Here is an 18,813-nt window from a genome sequence, read left to right on the forward strand (position 1 = left end):
CCGGCGCGCCCGCGAAGCGCTGGGGGCGGATCCCGCGCAGCCGGCCGCTGCTTTGTCATCGCCCGGCCCCGCCCAGCGCGAGCGGCCGCAGGTGAAGCCGCGGAGGGGAGGAGGGCAGGAGAGGGGGAGGGAGGGGCGTCCCGCGGAGGGGGTTGGCAGGCGGGAGAGGGCGCGGAGCTGGGCTTGAGGCGGGGATGGACAGGCCAGGATCGGGGTGCTGGGGGAACGCAGAGCCGGGAGGAGGTCGGGGGAGAGTCCGGGGGAGGGGGCAGGGGTGCGCAGGGTCGACCCGCAGAGGGGCGCCCGGGGTGGGGGCCACCTGTGGAGACGTGGTCCTCCTCGCCCGGCCCGCGAACCCACACTAGGCTCTCAACACGCGTGTCAGGCCAACATCCCGCCCAAGCCCCACCGCGGTGACTGCGGGGGAGCCGGAGGCCAGTGACTCCCGGAGGCGCAGGCGGTGCTGCAGAGCCAGCTGGCCAAGTCACCTCGGGAGTCACCACTCCGTGAAGAGAGCCAGGAAGACCCGCGGTAGGAAGCACTTAAGTGTCCCTTTTCCAGCGGAGATACGCGTCAGTGTTGACAGCTCTGGCGTTTCCGTGGAACGCGCGCGGAGCTCCATCCTTGGCCGGGAGCACCGGCTCAAAGGCGCCCCCGCGGGCTCTTCCGCCCTGGTTGCACGGGGTCAGAGTGACATGGCCAAAATACACTGGTAGGTGAGGCAAGAAAGGCGACAGTCCCCACCCTGGATAGCACATGGCCTAGATTCCTGAATTCCTCCTTGCGGGCGATTCTCTCAGGTCTGTAGTGGAACTTGGGACTGGAAAGTTCCTGGGAATTCTCAACAGCTGAAGATAGAAATCACAGCAGAGTTGTAATGTCACCTCATTGAAGACTTGTAGGCGGCCCTCCAGGGCCCTACTCTCAGATAACCCCAACTCGCATTTTCATCTTCCTAAAAAAGGAGTTTGTACAGATGAATCAACCGTACAAGTTTTGGTGTCCAATAGCTGGGCACTTTCACAGCTTTCCTGGTTCTTGGCGCTTATGCAGGCAGAAACCAGGCAGTGCCACCACTGTGGAGAAGGTGGAGCCTGGGGCTCCAAGAACTGCAAGCACCGGGACTCAAGTTAATCTTCCTGCCTAGGGACCCTGGTGGCCCGGTGGTGAAGAGTCCATTTTGCAATGCAGGGGACGCAGGTCTGATCCCTGGTCAGAGAACTAAGATTCCACATGCAGAGCAACGAAGCCTACACACCACTAGAGTCCTTGTGCTGCAAGAAAAGATCCTGCATGACAGCTAAGACCCGATCTTCTGCCTAATCTTCACCCACTGGAACCCCCACCCATGGTTGTCAGTAGAGGTCAGGGAGAACCTCCAGGTGTGTCTTACCACAGTGGGGAGTTCCCAGACAGTGGTGAGGTAAGGCCCAGACTCAAAGGACACAGAGCTGTCCTCCCCCATGTGGCTGTTCCCCATAGACCCACACAAGGGGTGCTTTCAGACTCTGTGCAGGTAAAGTCTTCCATTCAGACCACCACTAACTCACTGGAAGTTAGGGTCACTGCTCCTACCTTAGGCAGAGCCACCCCCTGCCTCCTGCTGGCATGAGCCTCTCACAAGGGGCACCCTAGTCCCAGGGCAGAAAGTGGCAAGTACTCTAACTGGAAGGTGCTTGGGTTGTAGCAAAAGTACCTTTCTTGGTACTTCTTCAAAGGGCCTCAATTTCCCTAACTGAGGGTCTTGTTTGATGAGGACAGGCCTTGGTAAGGACCTAGTTGTTCACTGGGAGAAAACAAACAAACAAACAAAAAAGCACACCATGAGAGCTGTGAGTTAAGTTTATCTGGAGTGGGGCAGCATCAGACAGCTGTACAGAACTGCCTCTAAGAGGCAGGGGAAGGTCAGTATGTACATGATTTGAGTGAAGGGGATGTGCAGTCAGGCACACATTTTGCCAGAGGCTTGGTGCTAGTCACAAGCAGATGTCACAGTGCTTTTACTGCTTTTCTAGACACGAAGACATATAAGAATTGGGTTTAAAAAAAAAAAAAAAAGAATTGGGCTTATAAAATCTTCTGAAAATAACTACCTGAAGACCTGTTATGCCAATTTGTACTTGGCGTAGTGATGACTCACATCTACCTGATCCAGGGGCCCTGCAATCAATTACCCGTGTAAGGTACAAGACCATTTCTGATCTGTCATTATTTTTTCAAGGATCCCTGTGCACTTTAGCCAGCGAGATTTACAACACTGGGGTTTTACTCAAAAAAAAAAAAAGATTTGTTAGGTTCTACTTCTGCATCTCAATATCTGAAGGTTTGTCTTTCTAGCCGTAGCAAATTATGAAAACAGAAGCATCAGGCAGCTCTCGAGATGCCCCTAGAAACCATTTTGTTTTTTTTCCTGCCAGGTCACTTTTCACACATCTCCCAAAAAAGTCCCAAATGAGCTCCAGAAATGGACACAGGTAAGCAGCAGCAGCCTGCAGGTGGTGGCAGCGAGAGGGGTGTCACGGGTGTAGCCTAGGAGTGTAAGCACGGCTTCTAAGTCAGTAAAGGGCAACGGAGTGACTCCGCCAGACTGAAACTGATCAACCAGATGCAGCGGGTTCTGATCTGGTTGGTGGGCACACACAGTGGTTACAAGTCAGAGTCAAGGTGATCACTTCCTTCCTGGAGTGGAGAGCCAAGCCCCACCCATACTTTAATAAAAACTCGTGTGGGTAACTCTGCCACTGAGGGAGGGCAGACAATGCCTGGTTAAAATGGGAATGGGGTTCATCCCAGTAGAAAGTGGCTTTCAAGTCAAACATGGAGCTCTTTGTCCACCAATAACACTACACGGAACTAAGTCGAAGAAATGTTAGTTCTTCCATAACCTGAAGTTGCCCCCTAGATTTTAGAAATGAAATTTTAGTGTATTTCCAGCTGTTCAAAGTCTCAAAAAGAAACAGAAACTGACAGGTCAGTCATGAAGCCAACAGGGAAAGCGTTGGATCCAGATCAATTCTACAATGATGGGATCAGCCATAGCCCACTCTGAAGCCATGTCCTTCACCCTTCATGTCCAGTACACGAGGAAGGCTGTCAGTCACCATGGGCTGTGCTTGGGGTCAGAACTGAAACCTTCAGTGCAGTGACTAATCCACCAGTACTTGGACTAGCATACTCCCCAGATACTCATAGTGTAGGCTGTTCATTCACACATATTTGCTGAGTACTAGGTGTTCATGTCTTAAGACTGGGAAGATCAGTCTGAAAAACCTGACCAGGTCCCCCTAAGAATCCCCCAGGTCCTCAGGGGCAAACAGCCACAGGGAAACATCGTCACTGCAGGTGGGAAACGGACAGATGGCTACACAACCCCACTGGCTGTTCGCTTTTCTCACGCTCTGTGTCCGACGCGCTAAGGGAATTACAGATAAGTGTCTGTGCCAGGGCAGAGCAATCAGAGGGGTGGGTGGCTCATGACTGCCACTGGCCAGAGGTTAAAATCTCCAGGAATTATACCGCTGAGCATCTTAGCAGAATAGAAACTAAAGGATCCTGGTTTGGCCCCTGGACGCCAAAAAGTTAGAGCTGTAAGTACAGGTGCCATGTGGAATACACGTACGTGACTCCAGGAGGACAGTGTAGGGCTCCACGGTGACACACTGAGAGCAGGCTGAGAGTTCAGAGACAAAGGTCAGAGTGAGTCAGGCATATAAGCAACTAGGTTAAACGTCAAACAATGTGAGATGAAAGCCCAGTTAACTCCCCTAGACAGAGGCTGAGCCACTTCACCTGTTGTGAGGGAAGCAGAGACTCTCAGCTTGTACCGAATTCCACTTCAGCCTGAAAAACAGGTCGGCTTCTCCCAGGGGATCTGTGCACACTGGACGCTGTGAGCAACCAGGCCCCTGAATGCCTTCTCTTGTCACCATCCTTGCAGAGAGGCAGGGCTCAGGGGTCTGGGAGGAAAAGCTGAAATTCAAGAGGCTGTGGTTTGTGCTTTAGGTTTATTTTAGGATAATGGTAAAGGCCATGAATTCCCAGGGGTGCTGGATTCAGCTAGGCTGTGCTTGATCTCTAAAAGGAGCCAACACAGCTCCGGGGGAAGGGCACTGGGGCTGGGCGTGACTACAGATTTCTAGGCTGGTACTAGCAGGAAGTGGGGACCCAGAGCTAAACCAAGGTGGTTAGAGGAAATCCCACAAGACTACGATGGAGGGGAAGCAGACAGAGCTGTTCTGCAGAGGGGACAAGGAGGGGGCGCTTATGGAGGTGCTTTCTCTGGATTCCCGATCAGCAGCTGAGAAAACACTCAAGAACACCGTTTGCTTCCCACTGGTGACCCTGGCGGTCATTGCAAAATTTGGGGTTTCTTTACGTTGTGAAAATGAACAGAAACCTCATTTAAAATGGAGTCAGGTGACTTTCTTGGTGGTACAGTGGATAAGAATCTGCCTGCCAACGCAGGGGACACAGGTTCAATTCCTGGTCTGGGAAGATTCCACATGGCGAGGAGCAACTAAAGCCCGTGCACCTCAACTGCTGAGTCTGCGGGCCTAGGGCCTGCATGCCACAGCTAGAGAAGCCACCACAATGAGAAGCCCAAGCTCTGCAAAGATGAGTAGCACCCACTTGTCACAACTAGAGAAAGTTCACTCGCAGCAACAAAGACCCAGAACAACCAAAAATTAAATAAATAATTTTAAAAAATAAATAAAATGCAGTCAGGGACTTCCCTGGTAGTTCAATGGCTGAGACTCCACACTCCCAATGCAGGGGGTCTGGGTTCAATCCCTGGTCTGGGAACTAAGATCCCACATGCCTCGGCAACTAAGCCTTTGCACAACTACTGAAGTCTGCAGGCTCTAGAGCCTGTGAGCCACAATTACTTGCAGAGCCTGGGCTCTGCAACAAAAGAAGCCACTGCAATGAGAAGCCCAAGCACCGCAACTACAGAAAGCCTGTGAACAGCAATAAGGACCCAAGGTAGCCAAACAGGAAGGAGGGAAAAAACTGACTAAATTTAAAGGAAAATAGCCTGGTGGGCTGCCTTCTATGGGGTCGCAGAGTCAGACACGACTAAAGTGACTTAGCAGCAGCAGCCCCTAAATAATGCAGTCTATCAGTGGATGCTGGGAAGGCACAGGCTCCAACGATGTTTTGGAAATACTTAGTTACAGCCCCTTCCCCAGAGAAGGTCCATCCAGCACAGGGGACATGTGGGTCACGACAGTGGCACGTTTGACATGCTTCAAGTGACTGGTATCTGCTCTCCACTGTTCTTTGAAGCAGGCGGGTGAGGACTGCCATGATCGGCAGTGACGGGCAGCCCTGGTGTGTGTGTGTGCATGTGTGTATTGAGGCTCCTACAACCTACTTCCCTGGCAGCCCCACCCAGGGTCTGTCATCTTGAATCTGACACACTCACACTTGAACTCTGGGCCTGTCCTGTTATTGTCTCTCAACCATCCTCCCAGTGTTGCCACCTCTCAGCTGATGTATGTGGGTAGGTATGTGATGTGTGTATATGATATATGTGTGTGATGTATACATGTATGCATATGGCATCTCAATGTATGTATGCGTACGATGTTCGTGTATACAACACGTGTAAACGTATGATATACTCCTATGATGTATGTGAATATGACATGTGTATGGGGTACGTGAATATGTATGTGTCATACATACACATGCATATGGTGTATCAATGCACACATACGATGTTTGTGTGTATGATGCACATGTACATATATGATGTACAAGTATACGGTATGATGTATGTGAACATAATGTGCTTGTGGGTACAATGTATGTGTATCTCTGCATTCCCACGGGCTCAGGTTAGAAAACTCTGCACTTCTTCCTCAGCTGGGGGATCAACCTTTGAGGCAGGAATCGATCTCATCACTTCTCTTCACCTCAAGGCCTCCGCTCTGGTCAAGCCCCTGTTCCACTGCCGAATGATGGCCTGAGTCCATCTCAGCCGCCTCTGCCTCCCCACAGTCTCTTTTCAACCAGCTGCATAACTTAGGACATGCACCTGCCAGGGTTCTGCTCTCTGGGCCTGGAGGCAAGGTCTTCTCAATACTTATAAGGCCACGTGGGTGCTCCCCTCCTCAGCAGTGTGCTTAGTGCTTCATTATGTGCCTGTGGCAGTTCTGGTGTCAGCCAACCTTGTCCCCTCGTTTACAGGTCACTGGCAGCTGGATTGCCTGTGATGGCCTAATTTGCAGGTTCTGGCAGTGGGCAGGCAGCTGGCCAGGGACTGCTGGCTGAGCGGCTGCCTCTCCTCCATGTGTCTGGTCCTTGGTGGGCTGGTTCAGGCTGTTCTTTTGAGGGTTGCTGGAGGGTCCCTAACTCTCAGCATGAGCTCCTTTCAAACTCCTGTTTGCATGTCACTCGCATACCATCACCAGCCCAAATGGAAAGGACAGAGACAGAGGGGGAGGACTTCTGGCCATATTTTGCAACCCACAAGACCCACCTCCCTCGGACCCTTGTTTACTCAAGTTCAACAGCCCCCATGGAGGGGTGGGGCAGCAGGAGTGGTGGTCACGGCCTGCACCCACATTCCAGCCACCTGGAAAAGGTTCAGCGGGTGGCAGTGAGCGCTCTCTGAGGGCATCCGTCACCCCGTCTTCACGGCCGAGGAAACCACGTTGCCTGAAAACCTGGACACAGAGACTGGGGTGCACGTCAGTGTCTGCGCCCAGTCCAGGCACATACCCATTGAATCCCTGTAAATTCCTAAGTGGGCTGAATATTGGGAGCATCTTTCTAACAAGAGGACTTTACGGGACAAGAGCTGGTCACCATGGTTACAAGCCCGGATTTCCAGTCCTCCTCCCCACATCCTCCTGAGAGGGGCGAGGGGGATGGAAATGGATTTCAGTGGGAGACCCCTGTTGTGCGACCCCGGCGTGCGCGGCCTCGCGGTGACACTTCGCTTAAGTCTGGGGAGAAGGAGGGAGGGGCAGCCTCAGTACAGCCGCTGGGCTCCGCGGGGTCTCGCGCGCAGACTCGTTATCCTCGGTTCCCTACAGGCGGCGCGGTTCTGGCGTCTCCGGAATTTGGGGTTGTCGGTTGTTTCCTCACGCACAGCTCTGCTCACCTCGTCAGGAATAACGCAAAAGGGATAGCACAGTCTTCTCCCGGTGGTGACATCTGACTCAGGCCGCTAACTTCCGCCTTCAGTCGGACCTAAATAAATGCCACAGACACGGTTGGCCCCTGTCTCCCGCCACCTGCAAGATGGCCGCCTCAGCCCCGGACGAGATGGCCGCCGAGTCTCCGCCCCCGAGGTGGGTGTGACCTGGCAGCTGGCAGCCAATGGGCGCTCGCGTCTGTCCGCAGCCAATGAGAGGGCAGCGCGGGCAGGACCCGTAGAGCCCTGGACCCGAAGCGCGGGCAGGACCCGTAGAGCCCTGGACCCGCGCTCTGTTTGAGAGATGTCAGCCCCCGGGGCCCGGGTCGCCGCCTCGGATCAGGGGCCTGGGGTCCGCAGGAGAGCGTGGGCTGAGCTGCTGGGTAGGTGGGCGCGGGCCCCAAGACTCCTTCCCCCCCGAACCTTCTTCTGCCCATCCTCGTCCCCCTTCATCCTGATCCCGGAGCCCTGATCCCTCCACGCTCACCCGAGCTTCCCATTCTGGCAGCCCTCTGTCCACTCTGTCCTACGTGCGGTCACGAGGGGGCGATTCCAGAAGGTAGAGACGTAAGATTCACCTCCCCCACCCCCCAGTAGCCTGGATGACAATAATTGTTCAGCTCCGCTCAGCCCGAGTCACCTTAACATCTTTGAAAGGATCAATCCCAAGAAAGTAGCTTTGGTACAGTCCTAAACAGCTAAACTAGACTTTGCTCAGATTTCATCAGTTTTCCCCGTAAAAGTCCTTTTTCTGTCCAGGCTCCCACGTGTCAATTACTCCCTTTTCCTTGGTCCCTGCGTGGGTGACAGTTCCTGGGTCCTCCTGACCTGGGCGTTTGAAGGAGTGCCCCTATGTTGGGTGTGTCTGATATGTCCTAGGATTAGATTAAGCTTGTGCGGTTTTTGGCAGGAGTCCCATGGACATAACGTTCCAGGGTGCATCACCTCCAGGGGTACAGCGTGTCACGGTGTTTCCTTGCCTGAGTTTTTAAGGAGTGCTGTAATTTTTGTGAAACTGATTTTCTTCCCTAGAGGGAAGAGTTGAGAGGCAGAAACTGAGTCCCGAAGGGGAGCAGAAGGTGAGAGAGTCAGCCGTGCGCCTCCTGAGAAGCCATCTAAACCTGAATGACCTCATTCTGGAGGTGAGAGGCAGTTGGCTTCGCCTTTGTAAGCACATTTGGGTTGCAGGTTTTCGAGCCTCTCAAAGGCATCACCTTTATGAAGAGACACCTGGCAAGACTTGTGAGTATCTGGGAGGAGCACCCACTAAATGCTGTCCAGGTGAGAAAAGTAATCAGGAGCATATATCTATTTGGAGGTAGAATAGTCCAGAGAGGAGTCTGGTAATTCTCAAAGGTTTTAGTAAGTTTCACCCTAAAATTTTTTTCACCTCAGATTATTTGGGAATCGCACAGTAGGCAAGCACTGTGTACACTTTGGTTGTCTTCAGGACATGGCTTGCATTTTAAAGTGGAGTTCTTGATGTTTTGTTTCTAGGTAGAAGGTCCTCCCTGTGACCAGCTGTGTCTCCGCCAGTTGATTGATTGTGATGGTCCTGAGGCCCACACTAACCTTTCCAGTTCATTGATAGGTGAATTATAGATTTGTTTTCTTAATATATTGCGTTATGGCAGAGCTGTACGTAAAGTGACTTTGATGTGCTTCTAACAGGCAGATGTGTTTAAATTCCCCCAGATAATGGTTTTCTACTTACATGTGTGGTCACCAACAACAAGTTTCTGTGGCTTGCTTGGGGCTTGTTTTGAGGCTCTTGTTTAAAAACAGCAACTGTGCATCGGGCTCAGAACAGTAGGAACCTAAGTGACCCTTGGGAAGATGGGACAGAAATATGGTCCTCGTTTCTGGAAGTGGTGGGAACAGGCCGTGCTGGGTAGGGAAGAGCAGAAGGCAGCTGGAGATGAAGGCTGCCCTGGGCCACTGCTGGGAAGCCAGTGTTGCAGGCAAGCAAGTCCCACAGATTTTTTCATTTCCTGGTGCATAAAAATGTTACATTTACATGACACTGTAATCTACTAAGTGTGCAACAGCATTATGTCTAAAAGAACAGTGTGCATACCTGAATTAGAACATGCTCTACTGCTAAAATTTAAAAAAGACTTTATTGCTAAAAATGTTAACCATCGTCTAAGCCCTCAGAGAGCCATAATCTCTGTTACTGGTAGAGAGTCTCCCTCACTGTTGAGGCTGCTGACTGATCAGGGTAGAAGTTGCTGAAGGCTGGGGTGGTTGTGGCCATTTCTTAAGACAAGATAACAGTGAAATCCACTGTGTCTTCCTTTCACAGATTCTCTCTCCGTGGCCTGCAATGCTGGGTAATAGCATTTTACCCACAGTAGAACTTTCAAAGTTGGAGTCAGTCTTTTCAAACCCTGCTGCTGCTTTATCAGCTAAGTTTCTGTAATAGTCTAAATCCTTTGTTGTCATCTGAGCCGTCTTCTTGGCATATTCCCAAGGACTATATTCAATCTTAAGAAACCACATCCTTGGCTCAGATATAAGAAGCAGCTCCTCATCCTTCACTTTATCATGAGGTTGCAGGAAATCAGTCACATCTTCAGGCTCCACTTCTTCTTTTTTCAGTTTCTGTAATTTATTACAGACCCAGCACAGCCAAAAATTAAATGGAAATAGAATCCATCTGCCAGGCGCCCTGTTTGTGTCACCCATAACGTCCAAACGTGTGTGTATGTGTATGCAGCCCTAGGCTTCAGGGGCCCCAGACCATCGTGAGATGCTTCAACCAGACTGAAATTGCCTTACTTTTATATGTTGTGTCCCCCAGGTCTCTTCTCCCCTTCAAAAGGCAGTTTTCTGTAGTGCTAGAGCTTAAGAGAAGGCATTTAACCAGTCTCCTTCAGTAGTAGATTTTGTTGGGTATCTCCATATTTTGTTCTGTCTTTAAGGCTCTGCTTTGCGGGATCAAGCCACACGGCTGGGCGTTCCAGTGGCTGTCCTGTCCAGCCAGGTGGTGGCATCTGGCCTCATGCGGATCTGTGAGGCAGACACGAGGCCCCCTCCCAAGGTGCTGCTGACACCAGAGCAGAGGGTAAGATATAGCGTGAGTGAGGGGACTCTGCTTGTTGCTGTTTGGCTGTCTGGGAAAACTGGACATTTAATATGCTTTCTTAGAAAGGATTTAATCTCTTTTCAGAAGAAATTGTCGTCCTTGTTGGAGATCGCTCAGAACTTATTAGCACAGAACATGTTTTCCCGTCTCTACTTCTGTCAAGAATTATGGAAAGCACAGGTAAAGTTGAGATGGTAATTCTGATTCCAGGATCTTCAAGCAGTATTCTGTTCATTTTGGTGGAGCCAATAGAATCCCCAGGTTTTGTTAGGAATTTCCAGCAAGCGTCTTGTTAATCACAGAGACTGGAATGGAAAGCTTTCAGCAAGTGTCTCTGTGAATGGGGAAGAAGGACCTTCAATTACCGTATTTATCAGTATTCTCCCATCATTAGTCATATTTATTAGAATAGACAGTACACAGAAACATCATGTTATGCCTTCTTAGGTGTACTATGATGAATAATTTCCCAAGGTAGTAAACTATAAAAATGTAATTTAAAGTTATTTTTATTTTTATTGGCCACACTGTGCAGCTTGTGGGATCTTAATTCCTGGAGCAAGGATTGAACCTAGGCCAAGGCTGTGACAGGGCTGAGTCCTAACCACTGGACCACCAGGGAATTCCCTTATCTGTTGTTTTTTGGAAAGTTATAAATTCAGTAGGCCTACAGGGTTTTAAACAGACTTTATTACTGGAGTATAGTTGACTGACGGGGCTTCCCAGGTGGTGCAGTGGTAAAGAATCCACTGCCAACGTAAGAGACACAGGTTCCATCCCTGGGTTGAGAAGAACCCCTGAAGAAGGAAATGGCAACCCACTCCAGTATTCTTGCCTGGGAAATCCCATGGACAGAGGAGCCTGGTGGGCTACAGTCCATGGGGTCGGAAAGAGTCAGAGACAACGGAGTGACAGAACACACGCATAGTTGATTTACAGTTGAAAGTTATTGCTTAGTTACTAAACGGGGTCAGTTATGTAGCAAAGAAGAAACCCAAGGGTGGTGATGCATTCATGGTTTTTCCCTACTTTTATCCAGCGTTTATCTAGAGTTCAAGTGATTGTCAGGCTTTACTATGGTCCCAGCACCTGCTGATAATGAGCTGAATGCATGAGGGTTGTGATGGCCCGGGTGTTTGCAGGCAGCAGAGAAGAGTGGGCAGGGTGTCTGATTGGGTGGTTAGGAAAGGCTTCTAGGAAGAAGCTCATCGGGGTTGGTGGGGGGGGGGCCTGAGTCAGAATTCCTGGGTGAAGAGAAGGGTGCAGTGGGTGTGAGGGCCCGAGTCAGACTGGGGCACCGTGTCCGAGGGGTGGGGCATGTCAGGGCTACAACTGGAGGGCCTTTGTCCTGAAAGTGGAGAGAAACCACTGAAGGGCCCTAGAAAGGAGAAATTGGCGTGACCAGCTACACTGTGGGGTCTTGTGTTGGCCACAGCAGAGAAAGGCCTGGAGGTAAGTTAAGCTGGAGTCTGGGCCTGAACGCAGGATCATGGTGGGGATGGGGGTTCAGGTGGTCATGTGAGTGTTGGCGGCTTGGTTTTCAGGAAAGCATGTCATTAGGCATATAGGTTGAATGTCTTAGAAGAAAATGTGTAGGTGAAGGACTCATAGTTCTGTCACTTTCTTCAGAATTCTTTGCTGCTTGAAGCTGTGTGGCGTCTTCATGTTCAAAACGTTGTAAGCATCCCAGAGCTGCTGGAAAGGTAAACCAGTGATTATTTAGCATTAAAATAAGCTAAAATGAAAACTTTATGTAACATAAAGTTAATATTACTTGATTTACTTTTTGTAATCTAGTCTAATTTGACTCACGTATATGTGAAACCAAAAATCACCCAGAGAAGCAGTTGCTTTATTATTTAAAGACAACGTTGTTATAATTGAAATCTTCATCATGCACAGACTTGGTAATTTTTTTTTATGAGATACATAATGTGATAAAATATTTTTCTCAGGTAAATTTATGACTGGTAAAATGTGTGCAACTGTTACCTCCTGAAATGCCACCAAGAGTCAGAAAGGGGGGTTTACAAAGGAACAACCCTGTATAGTTAGGAGAGACAAGGGGAGGAGGGGCAGAAAGTGGAGGGACTGAAGGAGAGGTGATCCAGGTGGAGCCAGTCGGACATGCACACTGCCTGCCACCTGTCCAGATGTGAGAAGGGTCAGGAGCCTTAGTGGTTGGCCGTCCCTGGTCAACAGAAGGCTGGAGGTTTAGGTGTTTGTTCTCTGGCCAGAAGAAACACAGAGTGTCTAGTCTGGGGGACTGTCAGGCACAGTGGTAAGTGCCATATTGAAGCCAGTGGTTTCATGATGTGTGGGTCACATCCAGAAGTTATGCAAGTTTGGTTAGTTTGACTACATGAAAACCATTATCTCCTAGCGTACACACCTAATGTCAGAGTGCCAAATATATGAAGCAAAGCATGATGGTAATGAAGGGAGAGATGGACTTTGAACCATACTAATTGGAGCCTTCAGTAATGGGTCAATCCAGTGGTCAGACTGGTGATGACCAGCCGACGTATCTGACACCTGCAGTATGTCCCACCCAGTGGTAGCAACACACTGGCTCTCAAGTGTGGAACCGTCTGCAGGAGGGGGCCGCATGGGTCAGGCCCTAGAGAGAGTGGGAATAAATTTAAAAGGGTGGAATCCATACAAACGTCTTCTCAAATCACAGAGCAGCTGAAAAGAATCCACAGAAGACAATTTGGGAAATCCACAGTGTTTGGGAAGTAGGCCACACGCTTTTCAATAATCAATGGATTGGCGAAAAATATCACAAGGGAAACTAGAAAATAGCATAACAAAGGAAATGGGAATAACATACCAACATATATTGGGTGCCACTGAAGTAGTGCTTAGAGGGAAATTAGCTGCAAAAGCCTATATTAGAAGAATGATCTGAAGTCAGTGACTTAAAGTTTGGCCTTAAGAAACTAGAGAGAGAAAAGCAAACCAAACCCAGAGCAAGAAGGAGGAAGGAAATAATAACCATTAGAGCAGAAATCTATGAAATGAGAAACATAATAGAATCAATGAAGATGTCTTTGAAAATGTCAGCAAAATTGATAAGCCTTTAGCTAGACTTACCCAGAAAAGAAGACACAGCCAGCCAAAATCAAGATGAAAGGGGGGTTATTACTGCTGACCGTACAGAAAATTAAAAGCACTGTAAGATAATACTGTGAGGAGTTTTATGCCAATAAATTAGAAAACAGATGAAATGAATGAATTTTCAGAAAGATACAAAAGATTGCACTGAATAGACTGTAACAGGAGAGGAAACCAAGTCACTATTAAATGATTCAGAGGCTTCCCACAAGGAAACCCTCAGGCCCTGGCTCCTCTTGAGAACTCTGCCAAGCATTTAAAGAGGAAATGCAGTGTCCCTTCATAAATTCTTCCAGAAAATAAAGACGATGGAATACTCCCCACCTTACTGCATGAGGCCAGTAGTACCTTGACAGGAAAGTTGACAGAGAGACCCCAGGACAAGAAATTACCAACCAGCATCTCTAATGTATATAGATGCAGAAACTCAGCAAAATATTTACAGACTGGATCCAGCAACCAAAAAAGGTCTAAACATCATAAAAATGGAGATTTATCCCCAAAATGCAAGGTTGGTTTAACATCTGAATGTTAATTAACATATACATTAATAGCATAAAGGACAAGAGTGATCATCTTAATAGAAGCAGAAAGCAGTTGACAAAGTCTAATACTATTTCATGATAAACACTCAGCAAGCTGGGAGTAGAGGGAACGTGTCAACCTCATAAAGGTCATCTGAGAAAAAACCCACAGCTCACATCATACTGAGACTGCAGACTGTACGATCAGGAACATTCTTAATATTTCTGTTCAATATCACCAGACTTTCTGGCCAGGGAATTAGTCAAAGGGGATAAAAAGGCGTCCAGATTGGAATGGAAGAACTGGAACTGTTTGCAGAGGACATCATCTTGCATATAGAAAATCCTCAGAAATCCACACCAAAAGTTCTGGTGTGAATAAATGAATTCTATGTGGTCGCAGGGTACTAGACCAATACACAAACACACTTTTGTTTTCATACGATAACAACACACAGCCTGAAGGTGAAACTAAGAAATAATTTCATTTAATAGTGCATCGAAAAGAAAAAGAACAAGACTAGTGCACTGAAAGCTATAAACATGCTAAAAGAAGCTAAGACCTAAATAGATGCTCCAGGCTCCTGGATCAGACATATTATTATCAAGACGGCACTGCTCACCAACACGACGTGTGTACCCAGTACGGGTCCTTCGGGTCTCAGCTGCTTTGCTCACAGACTTTGACAAGCTTGTCCCAGTGCTGATACGGAAATGCAAGGAACCCTGAATCACCAAAAATTGTTCAGAAAGAGGGGAAAACCTGAAGGAGTCACACCTACTGAATTGATTGTTTGAGTTCTTGCTTGCTTGCCTGCCATGCGGCCTGTGGGATTCCCCAACCAGGGGTTGAACCCATGCCCCCTGCAGTGGAAGCACATAATCCTAGCTACTGGACTACCAGGGAAGTTCCCACACATCCTGTTTTCAGAACTTTTAGTACAAAACAGTCATTATCAAGATAGCGGGGTCCTGGCATAACAGTTGACATACAGAAAAACAGGATTGAGTGTCCAGACGTAAACTCATACATTATGGTCAGTTGTTTTTGACAGCGGTGCCAAGACCATTTAATGGAGGGAAAATGGTCTTTTCAGCAGTGGGGCTCGGACCACTGGATATCTACATGTAGAAGGATGGAGTTGAACCCCTACCTCCACTACAGATAGCAGTTAACTCTGTGCATCCGAGACCTGAACTTAAGGGCTAAAACCATAAACCTCCTGGAAGAAGATCCAAGGGTAAATCTTCATGAGCTTGGACCAGGCAGGGATTTCTCGGACGTGACACCTAAAGTTCATGCGACTATCAGGACAATGAAAAGAGTGCACAGGAAACTGTTTACAAGTCAGACAATTCCTCTACTCCAACAATAAGAAGAGGAATAATCCAGTTAAAAAGCAGATAAAGGGTTTCAATAGACATTTCTCTAAAGAAGATTTTACAGAGACTTCCCTGGTGGTCTAGTGGCTAAGATGCTGCACTCCTCAGGCAGGGGGCCCAGGTTCAATCCCTGGTCAGAAGACTAGATTCCATATGCCACAACTAAGAGTTTGCGGGCTACAACTAAGACCTACTACAGCCAAATAAAAATAAATTTTAAAAAGATCCACCAATAGCTAAGCACATGAAAAGATGCTCACCATCATTAGTCACCAGGGGAATACAAACCCGGCAAGTGAGAGTTGCCCACCCACTGCGACGCCCCCAAACCAGCATTGCTCTGCCAGATACTCACTTGTTGGTCTAGAGCCCGAGCCCATTATTACTACTCTCATTACTTTATTACTACTCTCATTACTGTTATTAAGATTTTTCTTTTCCCCCAACAATAATAAGCCACTCCAAGTAAATACACTGTGGAAAAAGTGATGATTTTTACTTGGCTGGCCCCACAGTGGTGGGGGCAGGAGGCTGAGCAGTGCCGGCTTGCTGCCTGTGGCCTCAGCTCCCTGGTGGAGTGAGTGTGACAGACGATGGAATGCTGTGCTTGTGCCCTCAGCCGCGCTGACACCCAGGCCGTGGTGGTCTGGCTCTGCAAGGACCTAGGCCTGCTGTGTGAGCAGATAGAGGTCCCCTGTCCGCACGCTGAGGTCGCCAGGGCTGTGCTTGCCGGTGAGTGCATGGAGCGGGCGGGTGCGTCCCGTGGCGATGGTCAGGGAAGCACAGCAGGCCACACTTGGGGTGTGGAGAGCCAACAGAAGTCAGCTCAGGCACACCTGTCCTCGAGGGCATGTGCTGGCAGCCTCTTGGCCTGTTGGGTGGGCCGGCTGCTGTATTGAGGATAGGCACGTGGTGGCCTTCTGAGCACAGAGGCAGGGGCTCCGTGGATGACCTGTCCTGCCTTCCAGGCCCCGAGCGGGCGGGAGAGGGCGGACAGTCGGCTCCTAGGACCTGTGCAGTATCCATGCCTCTGCGAGGCCCGGCTCCAAGTGGTGATTTTAGAAGGTGCAAGAGAGGAAACTGGGCAAGAACCTCGGGTTCTCTGAATGTGGGGACTCTGGGTGAGCAGGGTTGCCTGCTGTGGCCCTTCGCTCAGACACCCGGCCCCTGCGGCTCTTGGGTCAGCAGGTCTGCCATCACCCATCCTCCCCGAGGAATGCGGCCCATGAGTAAATGGAAGCCTGGACGAGAGGGTTCCCTGTGGGGCTTATACAGTCTTCCTTTGCGGAAGGGGCATTCCTTCTTCCTAAAACTGTCCTGCTGATGTGAGTTATCCTGCTCCCAGATGAAGCTTAAACTGTTTAATTTCAGTCCCTTGATGGTAACCTTGTCAGAAGCTCTGAGTCCATCTCCTGCCTTGCTCCCCACAGTTTAACACTTTTGGGCCCTAAAAGCGTCCTAGTGTGGTTGAGTAGGAGGGAAAGGACACGTGAAACCCTCTTGAAATTTATTTAAGTGAGAACGTCCTTCCATAAACCTGACCAGCTATGTCTCCCTTTCTGTGCAGTGGGCTTAGGGAAGGCTTGGCTGGGTCTGGTGGATGCGGTTGGTGGGCCCCCCGTGCCCAGAGCCAGCGTCCCAGCTTCGTGCAGACCCTGCCCTCCCAGCCCCTCTGAAGCTGGTGGTCTGCCCAGGGACCACAGTGCACAAAAACACTTTGCTTTTGTGCTTTTCAGATCTTGTGCAAATGTTTGTTTTGAGGGGATTCCAGAAAAGCGACGGTGTGAGGGGAGACGGGGCACCAGCGCAGATGGCCCAGGTGGGTGCCAGGCAAGTGGAACAGGACTCTGGGCAGCAGGCACAGGATGAGGGGCTTGGGTGTGCAGCCCCATATGGGGGCGCTCCCTGAGTCTAGCTGCGAGGGCGTAGGCCTGGGCAGTGGTCTCTCTCCTGCGTCTCTGGTTTCTGAAGCTCCCAGACTCTGGGCCAGTGCTTGGGAACAGGGGGAAGGGTGTCCTGGGCAGATCCCCCGAGGGGGTCTGGAGACTGGATCTGGGGTGATGGCAGGCTTGCTTGCACACAGGTGACTGCAGTGTTCTGTCCCCACAGATCGCCGCTGCTGTTCTTGAGCAGATGCTGGCCTGTGAGTGGCCCTGTGGGCCGGGCTGGTTGGGGTTCCTGTAGCTCCTGCCTTTCCAGCTCAGTCGTGCCCTTCAGAGGCCCTTTGACGTCTATGATGGGGTACAAACTGACCAACTCACTACAGTCTCCTCTGGAGACCAGCTTTGCTGTCTTCACGTCTGGTCTCCAGAGCAGCAGTGGTAACAGCTGGATGGTTTGTTAGGAAAGCACTGTCTTATCTGTATTTGGGTGGATTTTCAAGGCTTGAGTCTGATGCCACCGAGACGTGTGGGAGCTTGAAGGGATTGTGGGTTGGGGGTCCATGACCTGACTTGCCCAGAAGCACTTGGTCAGGGCTGTTTCTGACAGATGTGACGATATGATGCTGATGTCTCTTTTCTGCCTCAGCCACTCTCGAAGCTGTGGCAGCTGGCCTACCGGAGGGGTCCCCAGCATACAAGGCAGGGAGCTGCTGGTGAGTTCCTGGGGTGGGCCTGCAGGCTGAGCGTCCCAGCTGCGCTCTCCCTCCTGAAAGCTCCGTGATCTTTTGCCATCGTGGTGACAGCTCAAAGTGCTAGGAACCGTCTGAAGATGGGGCCCTTCCTGTGGGAACTGTGCCCTCCGGGTTGTGAGGAGGGGGCAGGCCTGGGTCCTCAGGGTCCAAGCCAGGGTGGCCTTGCCCTGCCATGCTGCCCCCGCAGGACCTGTATATGCTTCTGTGGGGGTGTGCCCCACGCTCCTGGGGACCGAACCTGCTTCAGGGGATCGTGGGCTGAGGCCACCCAGACTGTGGCTCTTCCGTGGGAGGCTTCTGTGCTTTGTTACTCCTTCCCCTTCTTAATTACCTTGCTCCTGGTTGCTGGTCCCCACGATGACATCAGGAGTCCTCAGCCTGCTGTGTGGTTCAGCACTTAGTAAGCAGCTACAGCACACAGCTGTGTTGTACGTGTGTGCATGTTCATCGTGTGTTGACTGTGCGATCACGGCCTCCCAGGTTAAATCAGTAAACTCAGAGGCCCCTCCCTGTCTGGGTGGCTTCTGCCCTGTCTCCCACCCAGAGCCTCCTCACTGCATGTGGAATGCAGGCAGGTCACATGGCATCTGGGACCCTGAGTTCTCTCCCCTAAGGGGCACCCCACTGTCAGGCCCAGCCCCTGTCCCTCCTCACCTGTCGGTGACTCTCTGCACTGTCTTTCCTTCCCTCTCGTGTCGGGGGATGGCGTCCTTGGCTTGAGGAACGTGGGTGTGGTTGAGAGCTTTGTGGTCTAGGGCGGGGCTGTGGTTCCTGTGGCCTGTGAAACCTGCGAGGAGCGGCCCTTCACGCCCCCAGTCTGACCTGCCTGCTTCTCTCTGTGACAGCGACTGTTACCTTTCATCCTGTCCTCTAGAGTGATGCCCCCCTAGATTCCTTTCCATCTGCAGCATGGAAGCCGGGC

At 50.4% G+C, this 18,813-nt stretch overlaps 1 protein-coding gene across 6 annotated transcripts in view; it reads left to right on the forward strand.

The window, feature by feature from the left end:
• The first annotated feature begins 7,391 nt into the window (after positions 1-7,391).
• Positions 7,392-18,813, forward strand: part of FANCA (FA complementation group A) — a 37,791-nt gene continuing 26,369 nt past the window's right edge. For 5 of the 6 annotated variants that reach the window (XR_003506237.1, XM_027513746.1, XM_027513745.1 and 2 more), the window contains exons 1-10: positions 7,392-7,527; positions 8,177-8,286; positions 8,642-8,735; positions 10,069-10,211; positions 10,317-10,412; positions 11,862-11,935; positions 15,876-15,988; positions 16,993-17,075; positions 17,366-17,399; positions 17,786-17,852. Coding sequence is in view for 5 of the 6 variants with exons in the window: in XM_027513746.1 (XP_027369547.1) it covers positions 7,449-7,527; positions 8,177-8,286; positions 8,642-8,735; positions 10,069-10,211; positions 10,317-10,412; positions 11,862-11,935; positions 15,876-15,988; positions 16,993-17,075; positions 17,366-17,399; positions 17,786-17,852 (893 nt within the window). In the remaining variant the exon portion in view is untranslated. The remainder of the gene's footprint in view (positions 7,528-8,176; positions 8,287-8,641; positions 8,736-10,068; positions 10,212-10,316; positions 10,413-11,861; positions 11,936-15,875; positions 15,989-16,992; positions 17,076-17,365; positions 17,400-17,785; positions 17,853-18,813) is intronic. The other variant, XM_027513749.1, reaches the window with a different exon arrangement.

Source organism: Bos indicus x Bos taurus, chromosome 18 (genome assembly GCF_003369695.1).
Source record: "Bos indicus x Bos taurus breed Angus x Brahman F1 hybrid chromosome 18, Bos_hybrid_MaternalHap_v2.0, whole genome shotgun sequence".
In the NCBI taxonomy this organism is placed as follows: domain Eukaryota; kingdom Metazoa; phylum Chordata; class Mammalia; order Artiodactyla; family Bovidae; genus Bos; species Bos indicus x Bos taurus.